At 43.5% G+C, this 27,508-nt stretch overlaps 2 protein-coding genes across 4 annotated transcripts in view; both read left to right on the forward strand.

Moving 5' to 3' along the window:
- The window catches only part of PRDM10 (PR/SET domain 10), an 89,784-nt gene extending 68,699 nt beyond the window's left edge, over positions 1–21,085 (forward strand). For 2 of the 3 annotated variants that reach the window (XM_081799092.1, XM_081799093.1), the window contains 9 exons: positions 2,270–2,449; positions 3,583–3,693; positions 4,855–5,055; positions 5,718–5,861; positions 6,260–6,430; positions 8,103–8,243; positions 11,570–11,738; positions 15,684–15,787; positions 18,302–21,085. In XM_081799092.1, coding sequence (XP_081655218.1) covers positions 2,270–2,449; positions 3,583–3,693; positions 4,855–5,055; positions 5,718–5,861; positions 6,260–6,430; positions 8,103–8,243; positions 11,570–11,738; positions 15,684–15,787; positions 18,302–18,502 — 1,422 coding nt within the window. In that variant the 3' untranslated portion in view covers positions 18,503–21,085. The remainder of the gene's footprint in view (positions 1–2,269; positions 2,450–3,582; positions 3,694–4,854; positions 5,056–5,717; positions 5,862–6,259; positions 6,431–8,102; positions 8,244–11,569; positions 11,739–15,683; positions 15,788–18,301) is intronic. The other variant, XR_014138846.1, reaches the window with a different exon arrangement.
- A 1,781-nt stretch (positions 21,086–22,866) lies between these two features.
- NFRKB (nuclear factor related to kappaB binding protein) overlaps positions 22,867–27,508 on the forward strand; it is a 35,728-nt gene continuing 31,086 nt past the window's right edge. Inside the window, exons 1-2 of the mRNA XM_081797346.1 lie at positions 22,867–22,976; positions 25,650–25,805. Of these exons, the coding sequence (XP_081653472.1) occupies positions 25,671–25,805 (135 nt within the window). The 5' untranslated portion in view covers positions 22,867–22,976; positions 25,650–25,670. The remainder of the gene's footprint in view (positions 22,977–25,649; positions 25,806–27,508) is intronic.

Consider the following 27,508-nt stretch of genomic DNA (forward strand, 5'->3'; position numbering starts at 1 on the left):
ATGGCTCGTGCCAGTAAAGACGCTCCAGGGGCATTTTACAGCTGGGCTGAACTAAGGCCTAGGCAGCGGGCGTGGAGAAGAGGGTCCATATTCAAGACAAACATCTGAGGGAGAATTGGTAGGACTTTGTGTCTGGATGCCAGGCTGATGTGTGGACAGAGAGGAATTGGGCTTTGCAGCTTGGGAGGCTAGATGTTTGGGAACACTGCTGATCCAGCAGCAGGATTTAGGCAGGAGGAGAGAGTGGGGGCATAATGGATTGGGCTTAGGGCTGTTAGGTTGGAAAAGACTTGCTGAGATTTGGCCTTCAGCAAATGCGTCTGTCTCTGTATGCAGAGCTCGGTGTAGTAGTAGTAGTAGGGGGCTTTGGGACTTCTGTAATGAGTCAGTTACAATAACTTGGTCTGTTTAAAGGGAATGGGTGAGGGGAAATTGGTGAACACCGATGCTGGGAAAAAAGTAGAAATGCAACAGAAGTCTGGGGTGGTGAGCTTTATCACTGTATCTAAAGACACTCAAGAGAAATACTGTTGGGCGCCTGGGTGGCTCAGATGGTTGAGCGTCTGCCTTCGGCTCAGGTCGTGATCTCAGGGTCCTGGGATCGAGTCCCGCATCGGGCTCCCTGCTCCTTGGGAGCCTGCTTCTCCCTCTGCCTCTCTCTCTCTCTCTCTCTGTCTCTAATGAATAAATAAATAAAATCTTTAAAAAAAAAAAAAAGAGAACTACTGTTATTTAGGGCAAGGTTTGTAATCCAGACTTTACTGCAAAGTAGGAGACTCTGAAATTCTCTGCTGGACTTTCCAGGAATGAGGTGGGTGGGGGTAGGAGGAGCAGGAGAGAGAGGTAGATGAGGGGTCCTAGTGTTGAACCCTGAACTTCGAATGGTTCCTGATACTCGGTGGGCACTCAAGAAGTACTTGTTAAATGAATGTGCTGAAAAAAGGCAGTGGTTAAATAAAAGTCCTTATACCAAAATGTGGGGAGAACTGTTCTGGTGGAAAGGTTCAAAATCTTTATCAGACCAATAGTCGTTTTTTTTAAGTTTTTTTTTTTTTTAAAGATTTTATTTATTTATTTGACAGAGAGAGACACAGCGAGAGAGGGAACACAAGCAGGGGGAGTGGGAGAGGGAGAAGCAGGCTTCCTGTGGAGCAGGGAGCCCAATGCGGGGCTCGATCCCAGGACCCTGGGACCATGACTTGAGCCGAAGGCAGACCCTTAACGACTGAGCCACCCAGGCGCCCCAAGACCAATAATAGTTTAATCATGTCTAAGAGAAGAGAGAAATGCTGAAGAAGGGAGCTGGCATTTTTTGAAATTTTTTTCCTTGGGATGGGCTCTGCTTGATTTTCTCTTTATGGACTCATATCAACATGTATCACTAGATTAGGTCATCAAACTAAGACCTGACCTAGACCGTATGCTCCATCCACAGTGGGCAATGTAATTGTTTACATGAACTTCTAAGTCCATAAGATGAGAAATACTTAAATTTATGTGGGATTTGGAAGAATTATTATTATTTTTTTTAAAGATTTTATTTATTTATTTGAGAGAGAGAATGAGAGAGAGCACATGAGAGGGGGGAGGGCCAGAGGGAGAAGCAGACTCCCTGCCGAGCAGGGAGCCCGATGTGGGACTCGATCCAGGGACTCCAGGATCATGACCTGAGCCGAAGGCAGTCGCCTAACCAACTGAGCCACCCAGGCACCCGGATTTGGAAGAATTATTAAAACGTGTGGGAACTAAGCATACAAATGGTTTTGTAGATACAGTATTACCTATCATTCATTATCAGTTTGTCTCGTAATTGTTTTTGTTTTTGTTTTAAAGATTTTATTTATTTATTTGATAGAGAGAGCATAAGGAGGGGGAGGGGGAGAAGCAGGCTTCCTGATGAGTAGGAAGCCCCACGCGGGGCTTGGTCCCAGGACCTTGGGATCATGACCTGAACCGAAGGCAGACGCTTAACTAACTGAGCCACCCAGGCGCCCCTGTCTTGAAATTCTTAATACCAAATTTATTCCATTAATCTTTGATCTTCTCCATAATACATGCAAATTCTTTCTTCCCCAAAACCAAAACTCAGTGGAACGCACTTATTTGCTAAGGGACAGAGTTTGTCCATTCCAGCAGCCTGGTAACTCGGACGCCTCTTGGTAGGTTGTGCTTACTGGTAACTTGTATTGCTTTTTTTAATCCCTTCAGTTAAAAATTTTCTACCCTCTCTCCCCACTCCCCTGCCTTTTCAAACATTCTCTCTAAATAGCGAAAAGACAAACTACGGGAACATATGCAGAGGATGCACAACCCTGAGAGGGAGGCCAAGAAAGCTGACCGCATCAGCCGCTCCAAGACGTTCAAGCCTCGTATCACATCCACGGACTACGACAGCTTCACGTTCAAGTGCCGCCTGTGTATGATGGGCTTCCGGAGACGAGGCATGCTGGTCAGTGCCAAGCGGCTTCCAGACCCACCCATTTCTGTCTATGGTGATGGCTTTGTGCAGTATTCTGTGCGAAATTTTCAGTAGGTTTTGTCAGGGGCTAGGGGAAAAGAAAGAAGCACACGATGCCCAATTTGGAGTTCTTCCCAGTCTCCCTTTGCCCTCCTGTTTTTTTTTGTTTTTGTTTTTTAAAGATTTTATTTATTTATTTGACAGTGAGAGAGGGAACACAAGCAGGGGGAGTGGGAGACGCAGAAGCAGGCTCCCTGCCGAGCAGGGAGCCCAATGGGGGGCTAAATCCCAGGACACTGGGATCACGACCTGAGCTGAAGGCAGACGCTTAATGACTGAGCCACCCAGGTGCCCCTCCCTTTGCCCTCCTGTGCCACAGCTCATTTCTGCTGACCTCTTGGGATAAGTCTTTCTCTGTCACTTTCCATTATGAGTTTTCTTTTGCTTTACCGTGCTCGGTCTCTGCTCTTATATTTCATTTCCCTCTTCTCTTCTGTGTTCCTGAACGTCCTTTTTGGTGGGGTTTTTCCTTCTCCCTAGTTGCTCCCTGTAATGCCCCCCTTTTCCAGCTGGGAAACAGCAATAGAAGGAAACTGCCCTTCAAAGCAGGGTGTGTGAACCGGCTTAGGAGACACCTCAGGATAGCCAGTTCAATTCATTTTGCCCTGAATTCATTTTGACTTTATTACAGTTCTGGTAGGACTAGAGGCGTGGGGAATTATTTAAAATTTAGAACCTGAGTTTGTATCTCATTCAGTGTCCTCAGTTAAGGCCAGGGCACTAAATAATGAAAGATGGGTTTGCATCGGGAGAATTCAACAATGAAATTTGTGCTGGTGTAATTTTCCATTTTCCTTCAGTAGGTCTTTCAGTCAAAGAGTGTTAATGAAATCCGCTGTGACCCAATTCCCTTCAGTAATTTGCTGAATGACTGTTAACTCCTGCTAACCGTGATTGTTAAGGCTTGGTGTCAGATGGGCCTGGAAATGCTCGATCTGGCCACATGCCTGTTCTGGGGCATGGCTTCCCAGGATTCCAACTTCTAGCAGTCAAGACCAGAGGCATTTGGTTCGCTTCTCTTTGTAATAGGCTCTCTTTTTCTCATTTGCTTTTTTCCCCTTTAGGTAAATCACTTATCAAAGAGGCACCCAGACATGAAGATAGAAGAGGTGCCAGAGTTAACTCTACCCATCATAAAGCCCAACCGTGATTACTTTTGTCAGTACTGTGATAAGGTAAAAGGAAACTGTCCACACTGGGATGCTTCCTGGGAGCCCTGTTTAGAGCCCGTTTGTCCGCATGTATAAACATATACTTAGATCTTACACTTACTCTTAACAGATGGTTCCCTGTCTCTCAGTAGTTTTCCATTCAGATGAGAAAGGGCTAAAAGTGCAGCCTCATTTTAAGTCAAAATTTTTTTCTTAAGCATTAGTTGACTTTGTGTTTAACATTTTTCCTTCTCTGTGGTTTTGTTATAAAAGTAGAGGCTTACCAGGAGCTTAGTATATGAATTCGTTTTAAATTCCTAAGCTCTAAAGCGAAATTGTTTATCATCCTACTTGTAAAATATATACAGTAGGTTTGGGATTTCTAGAAGATTGAGTAGGATGTGGAGGAGTTTTGCAATGGAAGACTGTTTGTACTATTTCACCTTTATTTTTGTGCAGTTGCAAAAAGACTGAATATACATGTATTGTTTCATTGTAATATTTTTCCTTATACAGTGTAGTTGTGTCAGCTTAAAACTGGGAAACTTTTTTTTTTTTTTTAAGATTTTATTTATTTATTTGACAGAGAGAGACACAGCAAGAGAGGGAACACAAGCAGGGGGAGTGGGAGAGGGAGAAGCAGGCTTCCCGGCCGAGCAGGAAACCTGATGCGGGGCTCGATCCCAGGACCCTGGGATCATGACCTGAGCCTAAGGCAGACGCAACGACTGAGCCACCCAGGCGCCCCAAAACTGGGAAACTTTTTAAAGCATAGATTCACCATTACAGGTACTAGGCACTTTTAGACTTGCCATTTTGGAGGATTCTTTGGCATCTAGTACTAGTAAACATATGAGAGCTTTTGTAGAAAGGCTAAGTGGGATGAATTGGCCTTTGAAACATTCTTTTTCTGTGACTGTGTATCTACCTCTTAAACTTCAAGGTAAGGGGTATTTTTATTATTACTATCTTAGATGTATAAATTCTAGGAAGATGCCTAGCACATCTACATTAGGTTCTTATTTTAGATATCCTTCAATATAGCTGTTAAAATATTTTATTTTACGCTACCTGAATACTTTTTCTCCTTTCTCATACCTAACAACAGAATTGTTAGAGATTTCGCTCTTAAGTAAGAAAGTAGAACCGTGTACTGCTTTCATGACAAAGCATTTGAATTTGCAGGTTTATAAAAGTGCCAGCAAACGAAAAGCCCATATTCTGAAGAACCATCCAGGGGCTGAGCTCCCACCAAGCATTCGCAAACTCCGTCCAGCTGGCCCAGGAGAGCCAGACCCCATGCTGAGCACCCACACCCAGCTCACGGGCACAATAGCTACCCCTCCCGTGTGCTGCCCTCACTGCTCCAAACAGTACAGCAGCAAGGTACGGGAAGGGCTTTGACTGCGTCCGGATCAAGGTCATTGTTTAAGGCATCTCATAAGAGAAGGTGGCATTTGGCTTCTTCTGAATTGATGCAGGACTGCTGGAGGTGTTTTGTCCAGTTCCGATGGCTGAGGAGCTGTTTCCTGAGGATAGGGATTATAAATCCAGAATGGGAAGAGAATAAGTGGAATTTCCCCAGAGTTAGTGTATCTCACACATAACCGGAGCGCTCAGTTGGTTTCCTTTTCTTTGGTCTGCTGAAGGTCTCATATTGGAATACTTTATGCTCATGCTTTATGAGCTCAGGTTTACAGAAGCACAATGTGGGAACTTACATGATAGATCTTGAAAAGGGGGGGGTCATTCTTGGTTGTGGGAGGCGGAGAACTTGTGATTGATCGCTGCAGGTATTGGGGGGGGCTAGGGGATACTGTGAGTGAGGTGTGCTGACCTTGCCTGGGGTCACATGTGTATTCAGTTTCTTCTCAGCCTCTTCCTTTGCCTCTTGCAAACTCTGTGCTGCTCTGGGAGGAGCGGGCACACCTTATTTCTTTCAAAGCAAAACCAGAAAGACTTCAGGGATCGTGGCAGGGTTTGTGTTTGAGAAAAATTGCAGATAACTAACTCCAGTAATGATTCTTGGTTTTGCCATACTTTTCCAGACCAAGATGGTACAGCACATTCGAAAGAAGCACCCAGAGTATGCCCAGCTCCCTAACACCTTACATCCACCGCTGACGACAGCTGTGATCAGTGCTGCCCCGGCTGTGTTAACCACAGACAGTGCTACTGGGGAGACCGTGGTGGTAAGTATGTGACTGATCAGGGCACCTCATCCCCTTCCGTGCCCGTCACGGCTTCCGATACCAAAGCCACGTCCATCTTGCCATATAATTGGCTGCAAAAGGTAGCCCATTATCCCTCGGTTTTCTACCAGGGCCTTCTGTGTGTGGTTGGTCTCCTAGTCGATGCTTTCCAAAGCTGTCTGTAGAAGGAGCAGCAAGAAATGTTCAGTGCCGTTCCTGTGCTGCAAGATGGTCAGAACCTGTCGGGTAATGCCATCGGGGCTGACACAGACAGGTGGATACAGACATACGTAATCCTCCAGCATCTTCTCGCCTTTGGATCTCTCCTATCTGAGCTCAGGGCTAATTTGTACAAGCTGTAGTGTTACCAGCTAGTGTGTTTTTTGTGACTTTTCTAGACAACAGACCTCCTAACCCAAGCCATGACAGAGCTGTCCCAGACCTTAACAACCGATTACCGAACGTCGCAGGGGGACTACCAGAGAATTCAGTATATTCCTGTGTCCCAGTCGACATCTGGTCTTCAGCAACCTCAGCACATACAGCTTCAAGTGGTACAAGTGGCTCCGGTACATGTTTCTCTCTACCTTCAGGAATGCCAGATTGCCCCTAGGCAGTATGGCGGTGGGGGGGGCGGGGGGGGCGGTCAACAAGAGCACCCAGTTCTCAGAGCTAGAGCTGGACCCCACGTCATGTGCTTCCCGTGTAAGGTCTGAGTCTAAGGCATTTGGCAAGCTCTCCTGGCTGTGTAGGGCTCTGGACTTAGCAGTGTAAGAGATTCTCTCAAGAGCCTTCCAGAGGTTTCCGGCTGCCCTGTACACTGTCATCCTGTGCTACCGCGGGGCAGTCCTACGTGAACTCCTTCAGAGCCTCTTCTGAATCCTTGAGCACCAGAGCTGACTACTTGGTGGGGAACCAGTTTGGTACTTGGGCATCGAAAGGGAGGTTGTAAAGAATAATTTTGAGTTTCAAATGTCAGTCAGTACATTATTCGTACAGAGGTGTGACTGCGCTCCTTCTGTCTTCTGTAGCTCATTCTCACCGATGAGGGAGCTAAAAGAAGAAATCCTCCCAGAACTGTTGTTTCATTTAAGTATGCTGAGGAGGTGTATTCAAGGCACAAATGATCAAAGCTATTGCTTTGAAATAATTTGGTCTGAAAATTTAGGAAAATAGGAAAATTTAGGACTAATACCAGAGCGGGAAATAAGGAGTTGCTACTGTTGTTGACTGTTCTTTATCTTGTTTTTCTTATGGGACATTTCTTAACTTCAGGCTTTGGAAGAACCTATGAATCCCTGAAATTGCCTGAAAAGTGTGATGTATATGTACATTATTCTGGAAAAAGGGACTATACTTTAGCCAGATTTTCAGAGATGTCTGGGATACATAAAAAGGTTGGGGGGCGCCTGGGTGGCTCAGTTGGTTAAGCGACTGCCTTCGGCTCAGGTCATGATCCTGGAGTCCCAGATCGAGTCCCACGTCGGGCTCCCTGCTCAGCAAGGAGCCTGCTTCTCCCTCTGACCCTCCCCCCTCTCATGTACTCGCTCTCTCTCATTCTCTCTCTCTCAAATAAATAAATAAAATCTTTAAAAAAAAAAAAAAAAAGGTTGGGAACCACTCTTCTAGTGGGTCAGTAGCTGAAAGCAAATTCTCTTCTTTGATCTCTTTTAACCTATCAGGAGTAGGGCGTTACATTTAATTGAAACTTAAGGGAGAAGGACTTTTGATCCCTGAGAGCTTCTCGTTCAACTTATTACAAGGAGCTATGTTCCCTTTCTCTCCTTCTCTTTCAGAATTAAATAGCATTAGTGGCTTATGTTTTATAAGAGTAACTTTTATTTATTTATTTATTTTAAAAAGATTTTATTTCTTTATTTGACAGAGAGAGACACAGCGAGAGAGGGAACACAAGCAGGGGGAGTGGGAGAGGGAGAAGCAGGCTCCCCATGGAGCAGGGAGCCCCATGGGGGGCTCGATCCCAGGACCCTGGGATCATGACCTGAGCCAAAGGCAGACGCTTAACGACTGAGCCACCCAGGTGCCCCAAGCGTAACTTTTAAAATGATCTTCTTTGCTAGTGTTTACCGGCTTGGCTTAGGTGTGGGCTCTCTGGGAGCGAAACCCTGGGTGTGAAATTACGTCTGCTCTTCTGCTGGGATATTGTTTCAGCTGAACGTTTTCTCTGGAAGGATCTCCCTTCCCCTTAATCAGTATGCTTTTGGTCTTCCTGCCCTCTAGGCCACTTCCCCACACCAGTCGCAGCAGTCCACTGTGGACGTTGGCCAGCTCCACGACCCTCAGACCTACACCCAGCATGCCATCCAGGTGCAGCATATCCAAGTCACAGAGCCCACTTCCTCCAGCCCCTCATCGTCCCAGGTATGTTCTCCCACTGCTCACGAAAGGCAGTACGGTCTTGGGGACCCTGGAGCGTTCATCAGAGCGAAGAGGCATTGTCTTCAGACCCAGTCAGCTTGACTACTGAAACGATACCGTTTATTTTTGGGCCTTCATTAAAGATCCTACCTTTGCCTCCAGGATTTATATTGGCATTATGGACACACTTGCATTAAGTGATGAGCTTCCCCTAAGCAAAAGGAGCCCTGTGATCTGATATCCTAGGGCCAACCTAGGCCTTTGTTTCCTATTCTAAATGGCTGTCTTTTTTTTTTTTTTTAAAGATTTTATTTATTTATTTGACAGAGAGAGGTAGAGGCACAGCGAGAGAGGGAACACAAGCAGGGGGAGTGGGAGAGGGAGAAGCAGGCTTCCCGCCGAGCAGGGAGCCCGATGCGGGGCTCGATCCCAGGACCCTGAGATCATAACCGGAGCCGAAGGCAGTCGCTTAACCAACTGAGCCACCCAGGCGCCCTAAATGGCTGTCTTGATAGCATGCAGTTGCTAAGTTGTTTCTTGAATTTGGAACAGTGACTTTGTGGCGTATTGTTGTGTTTCTATCATAGAGGCTGTTATTGAGACAGCATAGCTACATCCATTAAAAAAATATTTATTAAAAATCTTACCCTTTTCATGAAACTTTTCTAGGTCTTGCCCTCAAGGAGCTTGGAGTCTAGTAGGGACATAACAAATATATAGAAGTAAACAGGATATAAAGCGAAGGTATCTGAACCAGAAAGGATACATGTAGGCCCACCTCTGATATTCACAGGTTCCAGAACAAGAGTACAAATGAAAGCCTGCATGCCATGTGTCTGGGTGGTTAAAAGTTTCAAATCAAGCTAACAAACTTAAATAAAATATGTTCTTTGCAACTACATGAATGGAGCTAGACTATTATGCTAAGTGAAGTAAGTCTGTCAGAGATAGACAGATACCGTATGATTTCACTCATATGTGGAATTTAAGAATCAAAACAAATGAGCAAAGGGAAAAAAAAGAGAGAGGGGCAAACCAAGAAACAGACTCTCTCTCATTTTTTTTTTTTTTTTTAAAGATTTTATTTATTTATTTGAGAGAGAGAGAGCAAGCAGGGGCAGGGCAGAGGAAGAGGGAGAAGCGGACTCCCCGCTGAGCAGGGAGCCTGACACGGGGCTTGATCTCACCTCCCTGAGATCACGACCTGAGCCGACATCAAGAGTCAGACGCTTAACTGACTGAGCCACCCAGGTGCCCCAACTAACTGGCATTTAAGTAAAAACTTTAAAAAATGTGTGTTCTATCTTGCTGCTTGACACGTGTATTTTCATAATAACAAAATTGAAAAGGATATGCTAAGTAACAATTGCCACTAAATAACATGGTTGGTGCCAATTCGAAATTCCTTGCCTTCCTGCCAAACGTGTGGGTGGCCCTGGCATCTGCTAGGCTGGGGGGGGAGGAAGGGGGAAAAGGATTTCTCCCTCCCTTGCTGGCTCTGTGCCCTTCGGACTGCTGTGGAAATCCATAGGATAAACATGCACTTTCTCTGCCTTCCTGTTTACTGGGGGGCATCGGGGATGGGAGGCTCTGCTGCTTGCCATCTGACGGCCCCTCCCCTCCTTCTAGTGTGAGGTTCAGCAGCTGTGAGGTTTCTGTCCCTTCTCCCAGTCCCAGACAGTCACCTCTGTCCATGAGGGGCCCTTCTTTCCCACCCCCACGGGCATCACACTTTTAAGTTTCTCAAAGGAACCCTAGGCTGGAGGGACTCCTCAGAAGGTGGTGGCACAGGGACGACCTTCCCCAAGACTGCTCCCTGTTTCTTCTCACCCAGCCTCCATCCTGCACCTCACAGGGCTTCTGTGTACCCACATGGGCACCCCGACCCACGTGTCTCAGCTCCTTCCACATCCCTGCACAAGTGATCCCACGGCCACCCCCGTGGTCCCCTGTGCCCAAATGCCATTAGAGGAGCCCGCATCCAAGAGCTAGGACTCCTGCAAGGTGACGGACTCAGGGAATAGACTTGTGCAGGCCCTGGAAGTGGGTGCAGGGCTGTTGTCATAGGGAATGGGGAACTCTGGTTCCCAAGTGTCACCTAGAAGGGCCATGGCCTAAGGATGGGTCTTGCCTGGGTCTAAGGATGATGTGGCTATATTGATAAGTTATGGGCTTTCAGAAGAGGGAAAGATTCTGTTTCGCAGGGAATCAAGGATATTTCTATAGAAGTGGTATCTGAATGAGGTCGTGAAGGAGGGGTTTGATTTTGACATGGTAGTTGGGGAACGCATTATGATCTGAATACGGTCTCACTGTGAGTAAAGGCACAGAGGTGGGAAACTGGTATTATTTATGGAAAACTGTTTAGGTTACTAATAGGAAATGATGTTTGGGAGAAAAGTTGGGAAAGTAGTTTGGAGCTGGAAAATGGAGGGCTTGAATGGCAAACTATGGGGCTTGGGCTCTATCCTGTGGACAGGAGTAAGCCTCTCCATGGATGTCTGCCTGTACACCTGTGTTTATCTCCACTACCTGGGTGGGATTTCCCAGTGTACTCAGTGGAAATTATGATTTCTGGGTTCTACTTCAATTTGTGTTACAGATTCACTCTGTGACATAGGCAAGTTCTTTAGCTTCTCAATTTGTCAAATCTTATGCAGTGAAGATAATTAGACTTTCATTCATTTGTCTTTTTTTTTTTTTTTTAGATTTTATTTATTTGAGAGAGACAGAGATAGTGAGATAGAGAGCACAAGTGGGGAGGAGAGGGAGAAGCAGGCTCCCCGCGGAGCAGGGAGCCCGACGTGGTGCTCGATCCCAGGACCCTGGGATCATGACCTGAGCCGAAGGCAGACGCTCAACCATCTGAGCCACCCAGGCACCCAAGATTTTATTTTTTATTTGACAGAGAGAGAGTGAGAGAGGGAACACAAGCAGGGGGAGTGGGAGCAGGAGAAGCAGGCTCCCCACAGAGCAGGGAGCCCGATGCGGGACTCGATCCCAGGACCCTGGGATCATGACCTGAGCCGAACGAAGGCAGACGCTCAACCGACTGAGCCACCCAGGCGCCCCATTTGTCTTTCTAATGAGCTCAGTGAAATTACTTTTTTGGATATTCTTGTAGATAATCCTTTGAAAACGAATTAGGATTTCGATAGTTATGATTCCTTTTCATTGATCCTATTCTTATTTAAAATATTATTATTTTAGCAGCGATACTTCCAGTGTTATAATTCATGTTAGCCAGATTTACTTCCTTCAGTTATTTGTGAGTCTTAACTAAATTGGAAGTGATTAGTTTTCTACTCCCGCCTTGTCTTTCTCTCTAGGTAACTGGGCAGCCCTTGAGCCCTGCGTCCCAGCAGTCCCAGCAAGGGCTCAGCCCCTCGCAGATACAAGGCGGCGCCTCCACACCGGGCCAGGCTCTCCAGCAGCAGCAGGGCTCCTCTGTACAACACACCTACCTACCCAACGCTTGGAACTCCTTCCGTGGCTACTGTAAGGCAGGAACAGGGATGGTGCTGTAGCTCACGGGTGGGGAATCTACACTCAAGGGTCATAATTTCATCAGCTTTAGAATAAATTTTCTGGACTAAAGTATCATTGGCCATTTTCTACACTTCGTAGTGCATGTCCTTGAATGAGTTTCATGACCAAATTCAAGGCAGCGTTCTGATCTCAGAGAGCCACCCATTTCAGAGACATCAGGAACACTGCCAGAGAAAGTGTAGGCGGATGGACTAAGTAGCAGAATAGATGGATCTAGGGTAGGTTGATGGTGGTGAGTCATCTCTTCCATCAACATTTATTGAATACAGTCTTTGTATAGGTGGATGTGCTAGACCCTGGCTATACAAAAAATTAATATTGATTCATATCAGTAACACCACACAGCCAGCTTTCATTAAGCTCTAAGCTCTCACTAGGTGCCAGGAATGATTCTAAACCACATATATACTACATTCAGTATTCACAACAACATATAAGTACAATTGCTATTTGCACTTTATAGATAGGGAAACTCAGACACAGAGTAACTTGCCCAAGGAACACAGCTAGTAACTAGAGGATTGGAACTCAGGCAGTCTGGCTTCAGAGTTTACACTCCAAACCACCCCACTCTGTGGCCTCTCCTTATAAGATAGTCTTTGGCTCAAAGAGATCATTATCTAGTAGAGAGAGAGATATGAGTAGTTGGCTTTCAAAACCCTGAGATTAGTGCTACAGAAGCAGCAAAAGGCTGGTGCTGGAGGTCCTAATGGTGAACAGATTTGGTGGGGATGGCAGCCTTGGATATGAGCTGGAAAGCATGGGGTCTTTATGACTGAAGATCTGGAATAGAGGAAACAACAGCCCTTGATAGTAGCAACTAGGAGCAGTAGGGGCTGAGAAGTTAGGAAGGCCAGTGTTGGTCTTCCTCCTACTACTGATTTCTTTCCTTGAGTCTGTCTCCATTGTCCTTGGCTGTGTTATGTGGATTTGGTATGGAATCAGGCTCAAACTGTACGTTCTTGTTATTTTTACACTCTGTTCTCTTAAATATTGGTGGTCACAATGAGGGCTGAGTCTTGTTTCTAGTCGGGGAAAGACTCCTACTCACGGTAAATACCAGGAGAACCCTGGTCAGTAGACATTTATACTAAGTTTAATTCCTGTGAAAGAAATGTGGCATGATGCAGATCGCCATGGGAATAATAGAAAACCTGAAGAAAAGATTCTGGAATTGAAGTTATTAGGGAAAACATTTAAAATACAAAAAATAGAGTAGTATAATGAACGCCTTGGTACCCATTATCCAACTTCAGTTATGAACTCAGGGCCAGTCTTGTCTCATTTGTACCCCAACATTCTCTTCCAATCCCCCAACTATACAATAATCCATATTATTTCATCCATAAATATTTTTTAAAATATTTTATTTATTTATTTATTTATTTAGAGCATGAGTGGGGCTGGGGGGAGGGGCAGAGAGAGAAGCTCAAGCAGATTCCTCACTGAGCGTGGAGCCCAATGCCGGGCTCCATCTCACAACCCTGAGATCATGACCTGTGATGAAATCAAAAGTCAGACACTTAACCAACTGAGCCACCCAGGTGCCTCCATCCATAAATATATATAGTTTTAAAGATTTATTTATTTATTTGAGGGGGAGGGGCAGGGGGGAGAGAGAGGATCTCAAGCAGATTCCCTGCTGAGTGTGGAGCCTGAAGTGAGGTTCCATTTCACAACCCTGAGATCATGACCTGAGCCAAAATCAAGACTCCCATGTTCAACTGACTGAGTCACCTAGGTGCCCACATAAATGTTTTTTAAAACACAACTCTAGGGGCGTCTGGGTGGCTCAGTCGTTGCGTCTGCCTTTGGCTCAGGTCATGATCCCAGGGTCCTGGGATCGAGCCCCGCATCGGGCTCCCTGCTCCGTGGGAAGCCTGCTTCTCCCTCTCCCACTCTCCCTGCTTGTGTTCCCTCTCTCGCTGTGTCTCTCTCTCTGTCAAATAAATAAAATCTTTAAAAAAAAACAAAACAAAACACAACTCTAGTACTGTCATCAAACCTAAAAATAAATGACACTAATTCTTTGATAACCATCAAATATCCACTGTTCGTATTTCTGTGATTGTCTCATAAATTTTTTTTTAAGATTTTATTAATTTATTTGACAGAGAGAGAGAGCATAAGCAGGGGAGCAGGCAGAGGGAGAGGGAGAAGCAGGCTCGCTGCTGAGCAGAGAGCTCAATGCAGGGCTCGATCCCAGGACCTGGGATCATGACCTGGGCTGAAGGCAGTCACTTAACTGATTGAGCCACCCAGGCGCCCCTCATAAATTTTTTTTATGGTTGGTTTGTTCAAATTGAGTTCCAAATAAGGCTCATGCATTGCAATTGGTTATATATTTTGAAGGTTTTTTTTTAAGATTTTATTTTTTTAAGTAATTGCTACACCCAACGTGGGGCTCAAACCCATGACCCCAAGATCAAGATTCACATGCTCTACCGACCAGGCAGCCTTTGAGGTTTTTTTGTTTTTTGTTTTTTTTTTTAAATATGTATTCTCTCTCTTTTAAATTGCAATTTATGTGTTGAAGAAACTGGGTCATTTGTTCTGTAGAATTTCTCACATTTTGAATTTTGCTGTTGTCATCCCTATATTATCATTTAAGATGCTTTCTTCTGTCCCTTTTCTTTCCTGTAGACTGGAGGCTTGATCAAATTCAGGTTCAGTTTTCCCCCCCAAGACACTTCTGGCTGGTGGTGTGTACTTCCATCAGGAGGCACATTATGTTTGGTTGTCTGTCTTTTCCCTTTGCACCACTGTTTCATTAGAGATTGTAAAATTGTCATATTCTGATTCTATCATTCTTTTCTTACTTATCAGCTAGAAAACGTCTTCTTTTTTAAGATTTTATTTTTAAGTGATCTCTGCACCCAGTGTGGGGCTCAAACTCACAACCCCAAGATCAAGAGTCATGCACACCACCGACTGGGCCAGCCAGGTGCCCCTAGAAAACTTCTGTAAAGAAAAAATTTTTACCTTAACTAACAGGTTACTCTGCGGTGCAGTTTGCACAGGAAGGGCAGGATAAATCCTTTAAATATTCAGTTCATCTCTTTTATTTACCAGTTTTCAAAATAATGAGTTCTTTCCTAGTATTATCCCAGGTGACCAATGAGGGGTATGCGTGTGTGTCTTACTATCATTGTATTCTCATGAATTTCAACACAGTAAATATATTTCAAGCCATTGCAGTTGTTACCCTTATTGTTGCTCAGATTATCCCATCACTGGCTAATGAGAGCATCTTCGAATTGGCCCCTGTGTCTTTTCTACATGACCCTGTAGTCTCTTACAGCATCTTGCATGCTGGTATGATCCCAGCTTATTTTATGATCTAGGCTCATTTTACAATGTTTCCTATATCAGCTCTGGAATCAGACAGAAGCTATTATATAAAGACTATCAACTGGATGCTAGGGTGAACTTTGTTTTTAATTTGCTTTAATAACACTGTGGTGAAATAAAATTCAAGTTAGATTATGTTGTGATTAGTAGGCAATAGTGGGTACATTTATCAATGACTCAAATCCGAATATAAAAGTTAAAAATATTGAGCTAACAGGTAAACCTTTGTAACTTATTTCAAGGTTTAAAAAAAATTATTGAATATTTGTCTTACGGATATTCAGAAGCCACATTTGGGGGAGATGCATTGATTATTTCTCTTTTTTTTTTTTTGCATTGATTATTTCTGATATTTGATAACTCTCTGCTAACTTCCTATGATCATTCTTATCAGAGTATCAAGAAATCGTATCATGATAAGATTCTATGGCAAGCAAATCTATGGAAAATGTCTCAAGAATGTGGCCAATGGTTAGGTATTTGTTTCTACAACTTGTATTAAAATCTGAGACCACTGAAGTATGGCTATTTCCTCTTTTTCAGCATCGGAGATTCAAATGATGACACTTCCCCCAGGTCAGTTTGTGATTACAGACAGTGGTGTGGCCACTCCTGTCACCACTGGCCAAGTGAAGGCAGTTACGCCGGTAAGTGACCTGCTCGGGAGGGCTTTCCTGTCCATCACACTACACCACTCTCCCCTCCCTCTGTTTCCTCTTCCTCAGCTTTCCTTATCTGAGTTAGAAGTACCTCCTCTGTATTCCCATAACTCCTTGTGGAGTTATATTATAACCCTTATCATAGTTTATATTAATTACTGGCTTACTGTCAATCTTTTCCCAGCAGACAATGAATTCCTTGAAAGCTGGGTCTTGGTCTTTATCTCTTTATTCTCAGTGCCTTGCACAGGACGCTGGGCTATAGCAAATGGTCAATAAATACCTATGCAGTTAATAACTGTAATGAACCTCCTAGACCCATATACATACAGATTCGTAATTGATCACCTTTTTATGTGCTTTGTGGAAAGTATTCATGACTATTGGTCTTCAACTGGGTTGGAAGAGAATAATAGAATGAATCTGTTATGGAGCTCTTTTAAGCTATTTTAAACATTCAGTCTCCCCCACTCGCCCCCCCCCGCCTGGGAAAAACATTGTCATGAATTATCTTGTTTTATTTAGATTAGGCAGGTCAATGTTGATTTTATCTGCTACCTCTGGTTTTATCGTCACTGGTTTGTTCTGGCCTGCCTCTAAGTAATTAGAAAACAGTATGTAAATTTAAATTAAGAAACATACTCATGAGTGGCTAGGGATATTGGGAGGTTCCCAGGGGAAGACTCTTTCCCAAGAGGTCTCAAAGAGTAGCAGGGTAGTCTGGTGGCCTCAAAACCTGATTTTTTGTGACGCCTGGGTGGCTCAGTCGGTTAAGCATCTGCCTTCAGCTCAGGTCATGATCCCAGGGTTCTGGGATCGAGTCCCACATCAGGCTCCTTACTTAGCAGGGAGCCTGCTTTTCCCTCTGCCTGCCGCTCCCTCTGCTGTGCTCTCTCTCTCTCTGACAAATAAATTAAAAAAAAAAAAACAAAAACCCAAAAATGAAAACCTGATTTTTTTCCCCCAAAGCATACTGAGAGGTTACCTATTTCTTAGCACACAAACTCACATTAACTAGACTTAGGAGAGATGTGTAAATCCAGAGTAACGCTACGGTCAGTGAAGACAATAACTAATGTACAATGGAATAGTCTCATTGGCATAATCAGTGAGATTTTTACTCCCTGTCAGACCCATTGACTCTTTACCTTTTTTTTGGCCAGGAACTCATTTGAGAACCTGATTATAGCCAAGGATCTTCCCCTCCTCCTGCCATAATACACACACACACTCACACATGTGCACACACACACAAATTTAATGTACATTTTCCAGGGTTCATAGAATCTCTAAAGCCTATCTATGGACCACCTAGTAGTCCATGGACCCTAGGCTGAGAGCCAGCCTCCTCCTGCTAGAGAAAGATTCACATGGGAAACGAAATCATAATCAGAGATTGATGAGTGTGGACTCTGAGCACATGGCCCTAGAGAAATCAAATGGGTATTTGCCTATGGCTTTTTTTCTGGACAGTGCTTGGAAAGGCCACTCACTGCCTGGGTTTTCCTCTGTTACTTCTTTTTTCTTAGCCTATATAGCAGACCGATCACCCTGCCAAGGGACACATTTCTTTAAAAACTTAGGAGATAGCTAGCTCCACGTCTGTGAAGTTTTCATGATCAAAGGAAAAATAATGACAATGCATGTTTTCATAAAGCTAAATTGATTCAATGTAAAGGATTTTATTCTAAGATTGTATTCTTCTTATACTTTTGAGTGTTAAAATTTCTCTCATTTGACAGTAGCATCTTAAAAATGACTTTACTTGGGCGCCTGGGTGGCTCAGTTGGTTAAGCGACTGCCTTCGGCTCAGGTCATGATCCTGGAGTCCCTGGATCGAGTCCTGCATCGGGCTCCCTGCTCGGCAGGGAGCCTGCTTCTCCCTCTGACCCTCCCCCCTCTCATGTGCTCTCTCTCTTTCATTCTCTCTATCTCAAATAAATAAATAAAATCTTTAAAAAAAAAAAAGTTAAAAAAAAAAAATAAAAATGACTTTACTTGGCAAAATAAAATTTGGGAATACTTACTATTACTTTTAATTTGCTGGCCTATGAAATTCTGAAACCTAGGAACCACTGATCTTGACTCCCTGTCTTGGGAGCCATTATGTCTCTTTAAGGAAACTTTAAATATCTCTTCTGTGATCTATTTTGTATTACTCTTAAATATTAATAGACAGCAATCTTATTTCATGACTATCTAAATTCTTAGGAGCAGTACAATAGCCCACGTTTCCTTTGCCACATAGGTCACTATTGTAATGCAAATTTCTGTACTCGAAGCTCTTCACTATATCATTTGGTGGAACACCTAAGGCGGTCCCTTAAATTACCTTGGTAGTCTATTACTCTGACTGATCCATCCCCTCTAAAGTACTCACATAAGTGCCTATTTTGGTGTCACCTTGTAACATTTCCTTTCATATTCCTTCTTTTTCTCTCCACCAAGAACCTCCCCCGCTCCTTTAGACTTCAGATTTCTAAAGATCTTTTTTTATTCTAGGGTCATTATGTGTTATCAGAAAGTCAACCAGAATTGGAGGAAAAGCAAGCTTCTGCTCTCTCCACGGGAGTCCAGGTTCAGCCAGCTACACACAGTGACTTGGACCCCCAGACCACCAGCCAACAGCAGCCCACACAGTACATCATTACAACCACCACCAACGGGAATGGGAGCAGCGAAGTGCATATCACTAAACCTTAACTTCTACCCTTGAGCTTGAATCCAGCAGTCACATCATGTCTTTTCTCATCCATAAGTTTGAAAGCTTCCAACACTTGGAACTCTTTTTTTAAGATTTATCATTCACTCAAGAATTTGGAAACCACAGTTTTGACACTCTACACACACTGGGGCTCCTTTTATAAAGGTCATCTTTACCAAATTGACTCTTCAAACCCTAGGAGCTTCTGCCATGGAATGGAGATCTTTCAGGGGAAAGTAGATTTCAAGGTGGAGAAACTTCGCCTTACTCTCAAGTTGGTTTTTTTAACACATTGATAGGCCTTACTTTTCCTTTGTGGAAATACTAGGTGGTGTATCACGTTTGTACCAAAGGTGGAGAAAGGATGTGCCAGGTCCATGGCCACTGGACTTCTTCATTCCACGCCATGGCACTGAAGGAGACGGGCATTTTATTCAGTCAGAACTGCTTCATCTTTTGAGTTTGCATTTTCAGTAATTTAACAAGGGGAGCCTATCGAATATGAAAATAAAGACGATGAAACAGAGGTTTGACCGTGATGTTCTGAAGGAAAAACCGTCTTCTAGATTTTTCTTATTGCTGATTTAAAACAACCACAACAACAGCTTGCCTCTTTGGGGAGACTGTTGTTGGGTTACTATTGGTGGTGCTTTGCCCAGGTGTTTCCACAAGTGCAGGCCTTCAGCCACTGAGGCCAGAACCTCCTGTTCGGATTTATTTTATTTACTTTATTACTCCGCAACGGTAGACTCCCTGTAAGAGAAAAGGTTTGTTTGATGTCAGCAGAATTTAAACTGCTACGTTAAAGCTTTGCCTCCCATTCTCTGGTTGGGGTGTATTAAGAAGGAGGCGTTCGAGATCTTGGTACAAAGAAAAATTACTAAGATAATTACCTATCGATAAAGTGAAAAGCACTGAAACCTTGTCCTGCCTTGCAGGATCCATTTACCATTCATTGGTACAGGATAAATTCCTCGTTCTTATCAGGCGTACATTCGACTGTCACATCATGCAGTGTATTTTAGTACTTCTCATGCTGTCTTAAAATGAACATTCTTTAAGGTTGGATGGAAAGGTGGCCCTTCGTATTTTTTTTAATACTTTTAAGTTATGCATATTGTAACTCACCTGGACCTTTTGGAAAGATGACCAACTTCACACTTAGGAGAAAAATAAGAATGTGGGGACTGTTTATATGTCAAGGTAATTATAAGGGATATTAAAGAAATCCAATCTTTATGCATCTTACACTGTCGTTTGGGAGGAAAAAAAGTCTGCCTCAGCGATAGTTTTTCTTATATGTGTTCTTGTTTGCTGCCTTATTGGCTATGAACTCAATGGGGAAAAACATTTCCCTCCTTTTTCCTGTGCATTCCAATTGTACACATAAACCATTACAGAAATCAGTGTGTATTTTAACAACTTTTTGTGACATACTAACACATTTTTAGAGTAATTATCCTATGATGGAACTTATCACTCCTGAACAGAAAGACCTAAGTTCAATTTCAAATGAAGTTAACTAATCTTTTTTATTTACATTTCTGGGTAAAAACTGGTTCTATAAACTAAAAAAGTATAGTGGCTTCTTTATGGTAAAGACATCTTTTTGAAAAACCATTCTGTTGAAATAACTTTACTAATATGTAGATTTTGCACTTTATTTTTGAGACCTCATTTATTTAGTTATCCCTGAAAATCTGGGCACTAAGAGAACTTGAGAAAGTTACTTGGTAAATGTTAGAAACTAGGGATGGAGTCTATCTTTGGTAACAAAGATGTAATGTTGATGTTTTCAATAGAAAATATTGACCCTAAGTCACAAAACAGAGACTCTGGGTTCCAAAGTCCCACAGTGTAATGATTGTAAATATCCTAGTGTCCAGTCTAGAAAGACTTGCTAGGTGAAGAATATTAGACTTTGCTAAAGGTCCAGTTAAATTTTTACACCTTAAATTTGGCCCTATTGGGTCCTTTTTAATTTGAACCAGCAAAGTACCTCCCCTTCCCTCAGGAATAACTTATTGATTAAAAGAGAAAACTATCACTGAACAGAATGTTCATTTTATGCCAGTTATTTCAAGTTGTAAAATACACAGAAGAAAATAGTTTGGAAGGACTCTGTTTCTTTCCCACCTAAGTTTTTTCTTTTTCTCTTTTTGTACTTACGTGGAATAAGCAAAGGATCTAAAACTAATTTGTATATTATCAACCAGAGTTGGTTGCAGGTGCAGTCAAGCCAAACAACACTTCTTTAAGATCAGGTATTCTGCATGTCCATTCCAAGTTAATAGATTTTCAAAAGGACTTGGATTTGAAGAGATGGTGGATTATAAGCCATCTGAAGACCAATATGGAAAAAAAGTATGTAGCCAATGTTTATATTGTGGCCTCTCTTAGGACATATTGGCACTCTAGACTTCAGTGCAGTGTGAAAATTTTGGAGTAGGTTACATACACATTTTACATTTTTATTCTTTGATTTGTGCTGCATAAGTAGACATTTCATCATGTAAAATTCCTATTATTCTGGAAAAACCTATTGTTTTGATCTTCTTGAATTGTTTTCTGATTTGGAATTATCCTTTCAAAAAACTCTCAAGATATCTAGGGCTAAAAAGCACTTCATGAGATGCTAAAGCTGACCCACAGGTTGAAAATATTGACCCTGTCCTGTTATTTAAATGTGAACATTTATTGTACATTCAGTGAGTTATAGTGTTAATAGTCTTGTGCTACTCAGCAGGTGTAAAAATTAATAAATATTTTTTTTTAAAAAACATCTTCCTTGTTTGTATGTGTGAAGCTACAAGAACTACTGAGATTGTTAATTTTTTTAAAAAAAGATTTTTATTTATTTTAGAGAGAGAGAACGCACCTGGGTGAGCTGGGAGGAGGGAGGGCCAGAGGGAAAGAATCTCAAGCTGACTCCCCTCTGAGCCAGGAGCCATAGTGGGGCTTTATCTCACAATCCTGAGATCTGACCTGACCTGAAATCAAGAGTCATCGCTTAACCAATTGAGCCACCCAGGTGCCCCAATTTTTTTTTTTTTTAATATTACAATTTATAATGTTTTGACTCTTTGGTTCACGCTGGTCTGGTCGGAGACACAATATAAGGAAACTTAGGGATGATAACTATGGAATGGTGTTCCTCGGCCCTTTTAGTTGGTGGTTTCTAATTCAAAAACCTCCCAATGGTCTAACAGGCAGGAACTAAGGGGAGGTGGGCAGCCAGCAGGGGAGCAAAAATGGGCTTTCTTTGGAAACCACTGTTTTCCAACAAGGGAGGAGCATTAGTTTGACCTGTCAGCTTCCCCAACACATTTCCATCCAGTGGAGAGACCTGAGGATGGTCTCTGCAGGGCTGCTGGGAGAAGTTGTGGATTAAGTAGTCTGAAGCTGTTCTAAAGAAGACTCAGTGAAAAAGGGACCTAGATTCTTTTTTTTTTCTCAAAGATTTATTTATTTATTTATTTAAGAGAGAGAGAGAGAGAGAGAGAACACGAGAGGAGGGAGGGTCAGGGAGCATCAGACTCCCGGCTGAGCAGGGAGCCCCATGCAACTTAACCCAAGGACTCAGGGATCATGACCTGAGCAGAAGGCAGACTTAACCGACTGAGCCACCCAGGCACCAGGGACCTAGATTCTTCTTTTTTTAAGATTTTACCTGACCCATTGAGAGAGAGAGAGAGAAAGCACGAGCTGGGGGAATGGCAGAGAAAGAGGGAGAAGCAGACTCCCCTCTAAACAGGGAGCCCGACATGGGGCTCGATCCCAGCACCTCGAGATCATGACCTGAGCCGAAGGCAGACAGCCACTGACTGACCACCCAGGTGCCCTGGGACCTAGATTCTTAACAGAGGAATGTAATCGAGTTTAATTTTAAATGTATTTCTTCGACGTGTGTATACTTTCTTTCCCAACGTCAGGGGCCCAGGGACAGGAGGAAGATATGGGGATACGCAGGGGCACAGGCTCCGGGTCTGTGTTTTCCTCCCTGAAACTCAAGAAACTGCAGTTTCCTCAGCTGTAAAATGGGAATAGTGCCTAAGAGCCTACAGTACTAGATAGGGGCTAGAAAGTGCTTAGCATAGTGCCTGGTACAGGGTATGCTCTCTGCAAACGTTGGCTAATAAAATTGCATTCACTCATTCATGGGCCTCAGTTCGCGGCTAGGTAAAGACTACAGACATTCTTCCGAAGAAGCTTCTATGCAGGTGAGACCAACAGGCCCAAGCCGCGTGCAAACTGCAACCCAAACCCAGCTGCGCGGGCTCTCACCGGCCCAGGCCCCGCCCCGCTCGGCCCCGCCCCTCGGCACCCTCCAGGCCCCGCCCCGCGCAACCCCGCCCCTTCCGCCGCCCGAGCCCGGAGCGTGCACGCACCGAAACGCCTTGCGGGAGCGAGCGCGTCTGAGAGCCCGCGGGCCGGGAAGCGCTGCGGGTTGGGAGACCCGCGCCGGCGATTCAGGTGAGGGCGGGCCCGGGACGGCGAAAGGGTTAAAGTGTAGCCGGGGAGCGGAGGGAGGGAGCGGCTGGGTCTCCAAGGGTAGCTGCTCCTGTGGGCCTGGGGCAGGGGAGCGGGCGTGTTGGGAGCCGGGCGGCCGGGTGGGTGGGGGTTAGGGTTAGGCACGGTGTGGGGGAGGGGCCGTGGGCGCAGAGGTGCAGTTTAGAGGGGCGGTACCCGGGCCTTGTGCGGGGCCGGGTTGGCTGGGGAGGGGTTTAGCTGCAGGGGCGGCGGATTTGGAGCGGGCGTTTGCTCCGGAAGCAGCCCAGGGTTTAGCTTTTTCGTCGGGGAGGGTCCAAGAGGCAAGACTAGCCCAGGTGCAGAGGAAAGGCCATTGGGAGACACTTTCCTGGTCTACTACGGAGGTCCAGGACGCCGCAAGATTTAGAAATCCTTGGCTTCCGGGGTTCCAATCCTCTGGCAGCTCTCTGCTTTTTGTATTTTGAGATCCTGTTCAGAATAGTAGCAGGGCAAAGGTTGCCACTCGAATAGATTAAATTTAGCTACACATCCATCGTAGTTGAAGAAACTTGGGAACAAGTTGTGAAACAGGGGCGATCCTCCTAAGAGTCAGGTAGAACAGTGGCTTTGCAGTTACTATTCTGTTCTATGTCAATTCTGTAAAGAGTACCTTGCTCTAAGTATCAGGTTGCTTCTGCTAATTTTTCTATTTTAAAGTTTTGTTAAACTCATGCGCCGTGTGCTTTCTCACCTGCTTCAGTTATTTAGGCACCAAGAATGTTCAGGATGTTGTAATTTCCCCATGTATTGAAAGGTGATGGAGCACAGTTGTTTGGAGACCATCTGCTTTGTCCAGCACTAATCTCCCTGCAGTATCTTTACATAAATCTGAAATCTCTAAAAGATAACTTGAAATAATTTGTGGGAAGATGCTTATTTTAGTAGTAATATTACAGCTCTGCTTTTTATCATTTTAAGAGTTTTGGAATCAGAAGTCATTATGTTACTATGTTTATATGACTGCATTAAGTCATATAAACTGTCATCCATCTGGAGATTATTTATTGTAGGATTCCAAAATTGGAAATAATAGTACAGAGGACCTGGTGCAACTCCCCTTTGTCTTACAAATAAGGAAATTGACACCTTGGCAAGGTAAGATTTGCCTAGGGTCACCAAGATTAGGCTAGAAGTTTGGCATTTTGACTGTTAAGTCTGATTTTTTTCCTTTCCATTTTATTGTGCTTGTTAGTCCATTTGGTAGGAATAGGAGATAGAATTGATTTAGCAAATGTTTGTAGAGTGATTGAGTTAATGCTCCCTGTCGTCCTGTTAGTTTTGTTCAATCCTGTGGCCTCAGCTTTACAGCTGATTCTAGCCATTAGCCTAACGAGATGCTTTCTGAAGATTTTTTTTTTTAAGATTTATTTATTTATTTGAGAGAGAGCACAAGCGGGAGGAACAGTGGGAGAGGGAGGATCTCAAGGAGACTCCCCACTGAGCATGGAGCCCAAGACCGGGCTTGATCTCACAACCCTGAGATCACAGCCTGAGCCAAAACCAAGAAGAGTTGGAGGCTTAACTGACTGCGCCCGCCAGGCACCCCTTTGAAGATGTTTTGATATGTACATTTCTAAAGATGACCAGCAGTGTTCAGTTATTACAGGGAGGAGAAAAATAGCATTATATTTACATGGTTATAAATATCAGATGGACCTTTAGTTGGCAGACTGGCTAGTAAGTTTACTGGCTGTTGTGGTCAGGTGCTTGGAGACCCCAGAGTTTATGCGGACTAGTTTATACAGGAGGTGTAGTGTTAAGAATGTGTGTTTGTAATCAGACAGACCTGAGTTTCATTCATTCACTATCCCTGAGATTGGGCAAATTATCTACTTTGATCCTCAGTTTTAATAATCTATGGAGTAGATCTGATGAACCTGTCTTGCACAGTTGTGGGAATTAAATGAGAGGCATGGTGCTTAATAGGCCCTCATTAAATAATTTATTGTTAGTGTCTGAGCCTTACTAGTCTATATGGTTGATTTTTCTTCATGATAGCATAACAAAGAATTACTAAAAAAAATAATAATTGTTAAATTTTTAAAATATTTTTTAAAGATTTTATTTGAGAGAGCGAGCGAGCGAGCATCAGCTGGGGGAGGGACAGAGGGAGAGGGAGAAGCAGGCTCCCGCTGAGCAGAGAGCCCGATGTGGGACTCGATCTCAGGACCCAGGGATCATGACCTGAGCCGAAGGCAGATGCTTAACCGACTGAGCACCCAGGCGCCCCAAGAAATTATTTTATGGTAGAGAGATTATTGGCCTGAGAAGTCTTAAGTTATGAACTCTGATCTGTTTATCATTTAATCTCTAAGTCTCACTTTACTCAAGTGTAAAATGAAGGTTTAAGAAATTCTGTAGATTTGGGAGTTATTGTAGAAGCATTCTGAGCAATGAGACCTACTAGAAAAGATTTGAAGATTGAGATGAGAATGCAGTGGTAGAAGAGAGAAGAGGTGTGTAGCTGTAGTTAGGGTAGGAGGATAAAGTATAAAACTGGATTTGAGTTGGACTATTTTCTGGGCCAGAATATTTTTTGAAGGAGTGTTAGTGTCAACCAGACCCCTGGGATTCCTGCCTTTCTATCTGGAGGTATGATTGCATATATTTGTCTAGATTACCTGTGGAACATAAACAATGGATTCCTTGGACCATATGCTGACGGATCCCTTGGAACTGGGTCCATGTGGAGATGGCCATGGCACACGTATTATGGAGGACTGCCTCCTGGGGGGCACCAGGGTTAGTCTGCCCGAGGACCTTCTGGAGGATGTAAGTAGTACCATCACCACCATCTTCTCTCTGTCACCTTGCCCATAACCACTATTCTAAACCTTTTCCATACTCTACAAGTTTTCAGTCTTTTGTGCTCCCTTTGGTTTCATTTTCTGCATTGCAGCCAAAGTCATCTCTCTCTTTTTTTTAATGTAAAGTCTTTAACATTGTCCATAGAGAAGAAAGTATAAGCTATACATTTAAGCCCTATTTTTAACCAGATAATTTTGAGGAGTTAACAAGAAATTACATATTTTAAGGACAGAATTATGGATATGTTTACGTTAAATTGGTTACCCACATTGTGGATCATGAAACAAAACCCAGACATTAACTATATCTGTCAATTAAGTAACCCTCTAGTCAGTTAGTAGTACAGGTCCTGGAATGGGATATCAGTGTGCTTTTGGCCCCTTTCACAGGCAGGCTGTGTAATCCCCATCATCATTAAGGTGGCTACCACTTACTAAGTGCTGCTTATGTGCAAGGCATTGTGTATGCCAAAAACTGTATTGAATTACTGTTTATTTTGCCCTGTTTCGCATATACAGGCAGGTGTAGAGTGTCATATAGCACACATTCATTGGTGCATCATCCAGTTTTCGGAGATAATTGCATTTAGTCATATCTGGTTCAGATCTTTTCTTTCGTAGTATGTCCAACATTGTAGATAAAATTAAAGCCACCATTTATTCTCTCTGCCACCTGAAGTAACAATTACTGAAGTTGACATATGTATCCTTCCCATCCACGTTTTCTTTGCACACTCTTTCAAATAAATTTCTTTATGTTATTCATTTTGTCAGCACTTTTTATTAAGTACTACTTTGTGGCAGACACTGAGATACAGGAATAAAGTGTGCAAAAATAGATTTGCAGAGGAAGATCTTGGACACTGAGGTGTTTTAGTACATGCATGCAGGAGATGCCTAGTAGATGGTTGGATTTCTGGGTTGTCTCCTGCTTAAGCCCTTTGGTGGCTCTCCATTGTCCTTAGGATAACGATAGACACAAGTACTTAACATGTTTATAGGTCCCTTCCTCCTCTTTCTTGTGTCTGCTGCTCCCTCCCTCCCTTTGGGTCCTTGCACTAGCTATACATGGCCTCAACTCTCCTCATTATTAAAAAAGTGAACTGTGGCACACATAAGAGTATATAAAATCCATATATATATAGTATATATACAGTTTACACAGCAATAAAACAACCATGTAGCTACTACTTGGGTTAAGAAGTAACTGCCAATACCATTCAGGCCCCCACAGGTAATTGCTATCCTTTCTTTTATATTAATTATTCTTCCATTTTTATGGTTTTGCTCTGTGAATTTTTAAATTTTTGTTTATCAGGGTGCCTGGGTGGCTCAGTCGTTAAGTGTCTGCCTTCGGCTCAGGTCGTGATCCCAGGGTCCTGGGATCGAGCCCCGCATCGGGCTCCCTGCTCCACGGGAAGCCTGCTTGTGTTCCCTCTCTCGCTGTGTCTCTCTCTGTCAAATAAATAAATAAAATCTTAAAAAACAAAAAAACCCCTGAATTTTTCTTTATTAATCTTTAATCTCTATGCCCAACGTGGGGCTTGAACTCATGACCTGCATGCACTACTGACTGAGCCAGCCGGGCGCCTCTGCTCTGTGGATTTTTTTTTTTTTTTTTTTAATTTTATTTATTTCACAGAGAGAGACACAGAGAGGGAACACAAG

This window comes from Leptonychotes weddellii, chromosome 11 (assembly GCF_054177405.1).
Source record: "Leptonychotes weddellii isolate Sample4059 chromosome 11, ASM5417740v2, whole genome shotgun sequence".
NCBI classification, from domain to species: domain Eukaryota; kingdom Metazoa; phylum Chordata; class Mammalia; order Carnivora; family Phocidae; genus Leptonychotes; species Leptonychotes weddellii.